General features: G+C 57.7%; 1 protein-coding gene across 1 annotated transcript; it reads right to left on the bottom strand.

Annotated features, from left to right (window-relative positions):
* Nucleotides 1-2,728: 2,728 nt before the first annotated feature.
* On the bottom strand, nt 2,729-10,424 carry LOC146396355 (NUT family member 2G-like). The gene is made up of 7 exons (XM_084997708.1): nt 10,274-10,424; nt 7,709-8,405; nt 6,643-6,771; nt 5,462-5,634; nt 4,738-5,033; nt 4,160-4,276; nt 2,729-3,770 (listed from the first exon to the last, which is right to left on the bottom strand). The coding sequence occupies exons 1-7, from the start codon at nt 10,299-10,301 to the stop codon at nt 2,985-2,987; spliced, it is 2,226 nt and encodes a 741-aa protein (XP_084853834.1). The 5' UTR covers nt 10,302-10,424; the 3' UTR covers nt 2,729-2,984.
* Nucleotides 10,425-10,896: the final 472 nt, after the last annotated feature.

The raw sequence follows: 10,896 nt of genomic DNA, 5'->3' as shown, positions 1-10,896 counted from the left end.
CTCCAGCCTCTCTCCTACTGCCCAGGACAGGTCTGAGCTGTGGGTGCAGCCACCAGGCTCTGAAGGCCGATGACAGAGGCACCAGGAGGCACTCCCCAGCTCTGTCAGCCACAGTCCCTGGCTATTGGCAGGGACCGTGATGTCCCAAGGAAGAAGGCCCACCTCCCAGCTGCAGGGAGGTGGTCGTGAGCAAGTCAGAACTGCCCTTTCTCGTCTTCACCAAGCAACATTTCCATCCCTGCCTGTTGCTTCCCCCCAACCCATGCGGTTGCCAGGCTTTCTTTTTCAAACCTCTTCCAAAGCACTTCGTGAAAGGAAGGGCATCCTTACCCCGACTGACTAAGAAGCACCTCTTGAAAATAAGCAAGTTTCCCCTCACCCAAGACTCTTAGCTCCTTCCAAGGACCATCCTTGCTCTCTCCTGCATGCTGCTGAGTAGCAAAATGTTGGGGATCCAGAACTCCTCCAATGACTGGTATGCTAGCAATAGCTTCTGTGACAACAGGAAGCTCCTCCACCCCACCAGGCAGAGGCAGTCAGGAGACCGTAGGTGATGGCTCTGTCCTCTGTGCCCCCTTTCAAACCCTTTGCATCCCTGCCATCTGAGGAAGGAAGGCAGTGCCTGGGAAATCACCCTGGTTACAGATGCGTCACTTGGCCTGTCTGGCAAGAGGTCACCTGTGAGCCAGAGGGCCCGAATCCCCTCTGGAACACACTGCTGCGTCCCCACCACCCAAACAGGCCCTTCCAATAAGGCTCGATGGCCTGGCTGTTGGAATGGGTGGACACTGAAGGTATGCTGTCTGTGACTGGGACACAGGGGACTCGGTGCCTTGGTCTTGGAGACACATGGCATTGGAAAGGCAGAACCCAGGCCAGGGGCCCCACCTCCTAAGTCAAATGGGTTTCTTCAGCCAATGCTTTGACTCCCCCTTGAGGGGTTTGGAGATGAGCCTTTCCCTGGTATCAGAGGGTCAGCTTCCCCTTGGTGTCTGTCATAGACAAAGAGTGTCCAGCCACTGTCTCTGTCTCACACAAGCTGCACCAATCCAGCCCCTGAAATTGGGAAGCTCCTTCACCCACCCTGGGCATGGCGGCCATTTCTGTGATGCAGTGAATGTGCCATCCATTAATCCACTGTTTCCTTGTTGGATGGAGGGATGCCTGGATAGATGGAGTCTCTGATTGGCATTGGAGGGCCCCACCTGCAGCATAGGGAAGTTCCCCGACTCGGGGTCGAATCAGAGCTGGCATTGCTGTTCTACGCTACAGCCACAGCAATGCCAGATCCAAGCCACATCCGTAGCCCACACCACAGCTCAAGGCAATGCTGGATTCCTTAACCCACTGCACAAAGCCAGGGATCAAACCCACGTACTCATGGATAGCAGTCAGATTCTTCATCTTCTGAGCCATAATGGGATCTCCCTAAAATACTATTTGGTGATGGTCTGTACATCTTTCCTTTCTGCAAATTCTATTGCATTCTTTTCTTTTCCATTTTGAGTCGGCTGCATTGGGGCCTGTGGGCTGTTCCAGGCCAGGGGTCGAGTCCAAGCTGCACCTGCTGGCCTATGGCACAGTCACAGCAATACAGGATCTGAGGCATGTCTCATACCTACACCACAGCTGACGGCAATGCCAGAACCTTAGCCCAGTAAGCCATGCCATGTCTCATACCCACGTCCCCATAGATCCTAATCAGTGTCCTTAGAGCCGAGCCACAGGAACTCCTGCTCTTTCATGTTTTAATGGATTGAAAAGCATGAGTGAATGGCTCACTTTCAGTGTGCCTGCACTTGGCATTAATCCTAGATTTTTGGCGCTTGGGGAATTTTTCTTTTTCTTTTTTTTGTTGGCTTGTTTTTTATTTTGTAAGTGGTGGCTGCCCCTGTGGCACATCGACGTTCCCAGGGACAACCCAAGATCCTTAACCCTCCTCACCCCAATCGAAAACTTATCCCTGATCACGTAAAGTCCCAGGTCTTCTTGTATCAAAAGCTCCCTGGGAGTGGATGCCAATGGGCTGATGAGGTTGGGACCACTGAGCTTCACATGATGGAACCTCCCCCCAAGCCATTAACAGGTCATGAGATTACAGTCACTCACTCCCTCCTTTGTTTTGTCCTCACTGGGACTAAGAGGCCACTGCCTCCACCATTTAGCACATGGCAATAATCCCACTAAGACGATAGGATGGTCCCCCACCCACAAGGCACCGAAGCAGAAAGTCCTGTCCCTACAGCCAACCCTTTTCCTCTCTGGACAGGCCACCCCCACGGGACACCCTGGAGGAGTGGAGAATCACCCCAGCCTGTCATGTGGCCACTTCAGAGAGGCAGAGAGAAACTCTCTAGAGGTAAGGGCTGCCTCCAGCCTCCATTCTCATGACTGGTGAGTGTCCAGAGGGCTGAACGGCACAAAAGCAGCTCTCCATCCCCAGAGTGTTCCGGGATGCAGCGCATGGAACTGATGCCCCAGAAGCCCCCTAGCCCAGCAGGCTGGAGAGACAGGGATGATGAGGCTGTCCCTGGGGCTAGTGAGAGCTGTGTACTCCCGGGAGCAGCCTGGGCATCCTTGTCTCTGTGGAGGAAAGACTTAGTCATTCACCTGTGGATCCAGACTGCCTGGGATCACACATGCTTCGTTCCTCTCAGATCCCCTCTCTGTCCTCAGACGACCCATCTCTGAGGACACAGGCACATGCAAGATGACAGTGGACCAAGTGCATTTCACAACAGAACGATTTTATCCATGTTTTACATCCCCCATCGCAAAGGAACTACTGTGCCCACCCACACACACCCAGACCCAAGTCCCCACCACCTAACCCCACCCACCCCCACCCCCTCCTGGCTCTGGTCATTTTGTCCTTCCTCCCCACCCCTATGGCAGCCAGGATGGTTGCTAGGACCTGGAGGAGCCCAAGGCTTCCATGGGGGCTGCCCAGTTGGACTGGCCCTGGAGGGCTGGCACACCGTCCCTTACTGGCTGCAGTGCCACTTCCTCCTCGTCCGTGTGACACATGGGTCACACCTGCTCCTTTTGGGCTGGGAAGGGTCAACCAGCCCCAGAGCCAGGGTGTGCCTCCCAGAGCCTCGCAGGTCAGCCCTAGGCCTGGCCAGGTCCTCAGCCGCAGCCAGGCCTCCACACCGAGCCTGCTTTCTAGACTTGGCAGCTTCCAGGGGGCCTGAGCTGAGGCCCATTCTCTGGGGAAAGGGGGCCTGGGAAGCTTTCTGGGCCCTCTGCCCTGCAGTGCAGACAAGACCCGAGGCAGGGACAGGGCTCTGTGGCAGCCCCCAGGGCAGCAGGCTGTGGTGAAGGCCCAAGAGGAAGGCCAGGCTGGGGAGCTCCTCCTCATCCTCACTGAACCCGTGACCCAGCCCTGGGGCTCCACTAAGAGGAGAGGCCTCCCTGAGAACCTTGCTGGCCCTGGGTCCTGATGGAGGGCCCGAGCGCTTGGTGCCCTGGCGAGGAAATGGCTGTGCTGTTCCCGCCTGAGGGGGCTCCTGATATCCTGGAGAGGGCACAGAGCCTTTGTGCCTGAACAGGCCCCTGTCTGTTTGGGGGTGCCTTAGATGGCCGTGGACATCCATCTGGGGTGTACAGGTTTCAGCTCTGACCCCGGGCTGTGGTCCTTGCTCGTTCCTCTGGGCATCTTGTTGGGCCACAGACTCTGAAGGTCTTGAGTCCATGTGGGCTGCCCTGTGATTGGGAGTGGCTGGCACCCCGTCGTCCTCCTCCAAGGCCAGGACTTGTGTCTGCACCAGCTGGTGGGAGAGAGGTGGACAGTGACTGCTCTGCACCCTCCAGGGAGAGCCGGGGCTTATGGGCAGGGGGAGGTGAGTTGGGACTCACATCCACAGACAGAGCCTGTGGCCCTCCTGCCTTCCTCCTGGACCTTCTCCCCAGCAGGGTCCTTGCCCTGTCCCCAACTCCCCTCCTCCCCTTCCATTCCTCATGCCCTGCACCCACCTGGGCAGCCTCCTGGCTGCAGGGCCTCTCTGTCAGGGAGGGAGGGACAGAGCCTTCAGGGCCTCCTGCTCTAGGGCCCTCCCCGGCCCTGCCTGACCTGGGTCCTTTCCTTCTGGATTTCCAGGGTCACCTGGCTTCCCCCACTGCCCCCAGTCTCCCTAGTGTCAGTCCCTCCCCTGGCCACCTCTTCAGGGGAGAGTCCTTCCTCCTGCTCCAGCTCCTCAGCCAAGCCCGAGAGATCCAGCTCTGGTTCTGGGGAAAGCAACTCTGCCAGGAATCGGGGGTGAATGACCGCCTCCACCTGGAATGGATGGGAGAGGCTGTGAGCAGCCTTGGCAGGAGTGCCCTGGGAGGCGGGAAGGCCTGGGAGAAATGTGACTAGCAGAGGCCAATCCAGAGCCCCCCTCACAAAGGGGGAGCTTTCAAACTCCCATAGGTATTGTCTACTCTCACATAAACACACACACACACTCACAAGCAGGTGCACATGCAGACACATGGGCTCCAAAGCACCAACACATAGGCACCGACACAGACACACAAAGGCCTACAAAGAGAGAGAGACAGACACATGTACAACTTACACATCCACATATACACATCCTATGCACCAAAGTACACTCAGACACACAGGAAGACACACAGATGTCAGGGTCAAGGACCAGAGCCTAAATCCCATTATCCTGGGCCAAAGCCAGAACTAGGGTGCGAAGAGCATCTCTCCCTGGAATCCTGGAGTCTCAGACTCCAGGCCCAGCCCACCTTGGTGTCAAAGTCCTCCTGGGAACACAGCTTGTCCACGTAGCTGAGGAGATCCGGGTCTGGGAAGCAGCCGTCCTCGTCCTGTGGCAGCTCATATCCATCCTCTCGACATTCCATATCTGACTCCCCTGTGGCTGAGGGGCCAGGACCCACCAGTGCCTGCGGGATGTCCCCATGCTCCCTGCGAGCCTCAGGGGGAATCTCCTTGGGGGCCTTGTTCTCCAGCAGCTGCCAGGCTCTGCGTGGCCTTGGGTGGGTGTGCTGGACCCTGGGGCCGTGTTTCCTTGGAGCACAGGCTGAGGCAGAGCAGGAGGAAAGGAAAGTGAAGAGACCCAGCGCCCAGAAGCTGACCCCTGAGCAGGCACAGGGGAGGGCATTGTTGTGGGGCAATGGATATGCCTGTGGGAAGGGGGAGGAGCAGCCAGAGCCTCAGGTTTTGTGGGAGGCCAGATTCAAGTCAGGGACAGGTAAAAGTCAGGTGTGAGAATGTGTGGAACATCTAATGATCAAGGGTCTCCCCACCAGCACACTTGTTAGGCAGATTTCACAGGGGCCCCTTAGACAGGGAGAAGGGTGATGAGGTTCTAAATGGACCAGGTCCACACCGCAGAGGGGTAAAGGGGGACTGAGACACCCTCGGGGGCTATCCGTGTTGAAAGACCAATGCCCCCTTGAGGGAAAAGGACCAATCTGGGAACAGGGACCAGGCCTAGGCCTCTCTTACCTGTGCCTTGACCTCCAGGGGGAAGGTGATTCACAGACTGAGTGCCCCTTTTGCGGGATGTGGGTTCCTGAGGAGCCAGCTTTGGTGGAGCTGGAGGAGGCATGCCCTGTGCCCACGTTGTGCAGGATACGTTCCCCATCCTGATCTCATCCTCTGCCTCAAATTGCAGGAACCTGGGGGGTGTTGAGGGACAGGCCCCAGTGAGAAAACCACCTGGGCTCTGGAGCCCACCCAGGGCAGCAGGACCGAGGGGGTGAGGAGAGGGTGTCCTTAGGTCTGTCAGGGCCCTGTGAGGTGCTGTCGCAGCAGGGAACTGCGGTGGCAGAGGTCCAAGATCTGGACCTCCTCCTGCCTGACCAGCCCTGGAGCTGGAGGGCATGGCCCAGCAGAGACCCAGGTCAATCTCTGGGACCAGGCTTAGGGACACATGGTGGGCACTGGGGGCCCCTGCTCATGTGCCCCCAGACCTTGTCTGACCCAAACAATGGAGATGGCCAGTGGCCTGGTCAGGCACGTATCTCCACAGAGCCCTTGCCTGAACCCAGAATCTGGGGCTTGGAGTGAGAGTGCGGGAAAGCACGCATGAGACAGGGCCCAGCACAGGCTGGAGTGGGGATCCTACCCTTGGAGGTGAGGCATCTCTTGCCACTGAGAGCTAGCTGCTCCTTTGGTTTTGTTTGGAAACTAGGAGATTCACATGCAGAAGTGACAGGGAGGGCCAGAGACCCATGGGCTTCCCCAGGGATGGCCGGTTGCCCATTCCAGCCATCGTTGATGAAGAGAGGCCTACCACATGCTAGGTCAGTGATGGCCAGGCACCCAGTATGAAGGGGTGCCAGGCTGCCGAATGGGGTCCTCACCCCTGCACAGCCCCCATGCCTTCAGGGGACCCCCTCCTGGGCTGCCGTGCTCCCCAAGGCCATCCTGAGGCCTCCCCACATCGGCATCACTGTAGGGCAGAGCTCCTGGGACAGGCAGGCTGGAAGAGCCAAGCTCTCCAGGTGGCAGACGGGATTCTGCAGGCCAATAGGATTTGGGGATTCAGGGAACAGGTGTCAGGTGCCAGCCTCCTCTTGCATCCTCTCTGATTGCTACCAGCAGAGCCAGATCCTGCCCTGGGGCCTGCCCATCACCCACCACCCACCCCACCATGTCGCCCATGGCCCAGGACCCTGACTCACTTTGCTGCCATTTCATAAAAGGCCATCCTCTCAACGGTGCTCATGTGCTGCCATTCCTGCATGGCCTGCCGCATGCCCTCCTCCAGCGTCATGGTGGGTTTCAGGCGAGCCAGGGTGCGAAGCACTGGGCTGTAAGCCCTCAGGGTCAGTCTCTTGGTACAGCCCAGCCCCCAACTGCCCAACCCCACCCAGCTCCAAGGCCTCCATGGGCCCACCCCTGCCAATCCCAAGCTCAAGAGGGGGAGACAAGGGTGTCTGGAGAGGAAAGGCAAGCCTTCTTGGTGCCTGGTGCCACCACCTCCCACTCACCAGAGGATGCTTGTCCACTCCCTGGCTATAGCTGGGACACTCTGGCTGGGGGCGGGTTGCCATCTCATATAAAATGCAGCCCCATCAATGCGGGAGGGCAGGCGCCAGTCTACCAGCTAACAGGTCTGAGAAGCCCAAGGATTCTTCTGCCCAGGTCTCTGCACTAGATGGCCTAGTCCCCCTTTTCGGAGGGACCTCGGGTCTAGGAGGGATGTTCCTGCCAGGTTCACAGCTCTAGGAGGATAGACCCTTGCCCTTAGGACAGCTCGACCACCTCCCCGTTCACACTGGACTTCTTCAGAACAACAAGGACTGGGCCTGTAGAAAGCTCCGTCCTGGGCCTGAATGTCCTAAGCCTTATCTGAAGTGATACCCACTGGCTGCCAGAGGCCCAGGTCCATGGTGAAAGGAGGTAGCACCAGAGAAGCAGGTCCCATTCAAACTCTGGCTCCTCACATCCGAGCAGGACCCTCTCGGACTGCTCTCCTGCACTCAATGTTATCATGGCAGTGCAGAAAGTGAGAGAACTGGTCTTGCATGGTGGTGGTAGCTGAGCTAAGGCACGGACGGGATGTCATGAACTGGACGTGGGACACATCTGAGTGCAGACGTGCCTCCTCATAGCATGGACATTGCTGTCACCCCTCCTTCTTCCGAGGTGAAAGGATGCCTGGAAGCCTAAGCAGGGAGGCCATGCCAAGGTGCTGTATATGCGAAGGCTCCAGCTGAGCTAATGAGGGTCTGAGAGGTCACTTACATGAGAAAGCAGGAGAGAGCTTCCGCATCGGGGCTCTGGGGCAGGTGGCTGCGGGCCAGGGACTTGAAGCGCTGCCAGCGTCGGAAGTTCTGATAGATGCTCTTATGGTGAGAGGCGTCCTCCTGAGGGCCCGTGTGCTGGGAGGCATGCAGGCTGCCTGCCCCAGAGGTGCCATGTGGCCACGGCCCAGAGGTCCCTGGGGGCAGGATGAAGGCCATCTGGGCAGCTGGTGGTGCCGCTTGAGGAGGAAGGCCTGGGGCCAAGCCTCCCTTGCCAGCCTGAGCTGCTGCAATAGCTGGGGCAGCCACCCCGCTGTCCCCCACAGGGCTTGCTCTGCAAAGGGGTGCAGGACACAAAGCACTCCCCATGAGGGCCCTGGAAGCATTCCCATTGAGGGGGGCCTGAGGGCGCCCAAAGGCCTGAGACTGGTGGGGCAATGCTGACCTCCCTCCTGACCAGACTGGGACAGGGATGTTGCCAAGCCCTGGGGCAATGGGGCCATGGTCAGCAGGAGTCACCCGAGGTGTCATGGGGTGAGCTGGCTGCAATAGGGTGCTGCCAGGCAGGAGTAGTGGGGCCATGGGCGGTGGCAGGTGCTGCTCCCAAGCTGTCTGGGGTTGGGAGCCAGGAGTGGGGGGAGGATAGGAGCGTGAGGCCCCAGGGGGCATGACCACATCCGTGCCCAGCAGTGGAAATGCTGTGGAGAGAAAGGAAAGGGGTGAATGGAAGAGGAGAAGGGGTGACATGGACAGAAGCTCTCTGGGGACTCAGAGGGCACACCTCAGTGGGAGAGGGCATTTGGCCCGAGGAAGCTGTGTGATGTGCAGATGTCGTGGCGGGATGTTCATGGTCTGACCTGCGGTTGAGAATGACTTCCCTGGGGACCTTGATCCCCCACACCAAGTTCCCTGCCCCTGACTACCGAGAAATGCTCAGCTCAGCAGCAGGGATGGGAGAGCCTCCCTGAGGGGCTCCTTGACACCTCGTCCTCACAGGCTGTCCCCACATCCTGGACATGAGCCTGCCCCTCAGCAAGGTCACTGGCAGGTAAGGGCCTTCTCCAAGGTCCTTCCAGGCACTGTGAGGCCTTTGATGGACCTCCACTGTCTAAAGTCGAAGGGCCTCACATCCTCCTTAACCCTTCCTCTCGGGATGCTCAGCACACATCTGTTCTGTCATTCTTTCCTGACCTCACACAACACCTCTCAAAGGCTGCAAAGATCGCTCTGCACACAGAACCCTTAGACAAACACTGAACAGCCCCACCAAGCATGCACCTGCCTCTCCAAACCACCCAGAGTGGACACTTCACAGGGGCTAAGGTGTGCCACCCCATCCCGATGGCCCTGAATCCCTCCCACCATGAGGTTCTGCTCCTCAGAAGTCTGAGAAGTCGGTGTGTGTCCCCTGCATTTTTGCCACTTCCCATCCAGGGTTGGCTTCTGAAGATGAGCACGGGCCCAGGGCGGCTCATGTGACAAAGGTCATGGAGTGGAGGCTGCCTGGGGTCCTTCCCCTTCCAGCTCCCAATAATGGAATGTGAGGAGAAACTGAGAAGAAGGCAGGAGTCAGGTGTCATTGTGAGAAAACCGCCCATTCAGGAGAAGGAGGTACAGATTCCTCCACAGGTGTTGTAGGAGGTTTGAGAGTAGCAGACTAGATCATCTTCCTGCTTCTGTGCTACACTGCTTCACCCCCCACCCCTTACAAAGGAAGCAGCCTTCATATGCATTCCACCTGCACCAGCCTCTCTCCACATGTAGTAGTAGTGACTTGAAATAGGAACACACTCTTCATCTCAAAGTCAGGCCTCAGCTTCTGCCGTGAGACACCTGACACGCTGTGCCATGTCTGCAGAGACGTATCTCAACAAAAGGGAAACCAATACAGAACACCTCAGGCCCACGAGTCCTAGCTTGGGTGAAGTCACCTGGTTGCCCATCCCTTGTGGAATCCAAGGCCACAGTTGCCTGACCTGAGAAGTGAGTTCTGGGCGGGATGGAGGGAAACGTTCTGGCATGTGACAGTAAGAGTCACTTCCTGCCCAGCTCAGAGCAGACCCTTTCCTGAGCATGTGGCCACAGACAACACCCACCAGCACTGAATCATTTTCTGACTATACCCTCCCATTCCACGCCCCCATTAGCCAGAGTATGCTCCAGTTCCACTCCCTTAGAGAGGTCTAGTGAGGCGAGCTTCAGATGCCTGAGGACCACAAGGCGGGGCTAGGCTTTCCCCATGACCCACCCAGGGCCAGCCACAGGACACTGGCTCCACACACGTTCCAAGTGGCTTGTCTCCCTTCTAGAAACCGCCAACCTGCCTGCTGCCATCCTGCCTCCCCAAGCAGAGCAAGGCCTCTTGAACCACCTCCAAGCAGCTGTCCTCCCCAGGGCAGCCTCAGGTTTCTACAGGCTCCCCAGCTGAGATGTCCCTGGGGTGCAGTGCTCTCGCCTTCCTCCCCTTCTGTCCAACTCCATGTCCACAGCGAAGGGTCCCAACGGAAACCCAGGCATTTGAGGAAGGCCCTTTCTCTTGGAAAACAGCCCCTGTCTAGAGGCTTACCGCCTTCTGAAGCCATTCCCACAGGCATGGGCCTGGACCACCACGGGCTGGTGGCCTCAACGTGGACAGTCAAGAGCAGGACCCAGCGAGGGACCTGCCCCAACAGATGCTCAGGACGCAAGTAAAGGAGCCCAAGTTTGAATCTCAACAGTAGAATGCGGGCCTCCAGTCATTCTGCAGTGGGGGAGGGGCCGAGGGCAGGTGAGCCTGGGTGGGGGTGGGGTGCCATTCCATGCTGGCCTCTGCAGGGAGGCAAGAACCAGACGTTTCTTCCACCTTATGCAGGGGCCAGACAATTGTCGATTGCCTCATCAGACAATGTATGTGTTGGTTTTCAGAGTCACAGCACCAAGGTTTGTCTTGATGTTCCCTTTCCCTTTGTTATTCATCAACTTGTTTGTTGTCCTTAAACCCCCTCAGCTTCCGTCCTGGCTCCAGGCTCCCTTCCCCAGAGGCCAGACTTTCTGAACAAAATTCACCTTTTATCATCTGATAACCACTTGGGTTTTCATGGCCACCTGGAACCCAATGTTTATGGTTTGGCTTCTCTCAGCAGACCCACCATGTGTGATTGGTGTGTGTCCATCTTTCCTAAGGAAACCGTCCTTGTGTGCCAACCAGCA

Source organism: Sus scrofa, chromosome 14 (assembly GCF_054392235.1).
Source record: "Sus scrofa isolate SSC_HxYL_T2T_F1_AM1 chromosome 14, Sscrofa_HxYL_maternal_Yorkshire_Landrace_v2.0, whole genome shotgun sequence".
NCBI lineage: Eukaryota > Metazoa > Chordata > Mammalia > Artiodactyla > Suidae > Sus > Sus scrofa.
This window is presented reverse-complemented; position numbering and strand designations above follow the sequence as displayed.

Excerpts from the sequence above, each read along its gene's own strand:
- LOC146396355 (XM_084997708.1), bottom strand. The coding sequence starts at position 10,301 with ATGCCTGTGGGAATGGCTTCAGAAGGCG. Across the intron at positions 5,635-6,642 it reads TTTTATGAAATGGCAGCAAA|GTTCCTGCAATTTGAGGCAG; the intron begins GTGAGTCAGGGT and ends AACACCCCCCAG. Across the intron at positions 4,277-4,737 it reads AGGAGGACTTTGACACCAAG|GTGGAGGCGGTCATTCACCC; the intron begins GTGGGCTGGGCC and ends CATCCATTCCAG.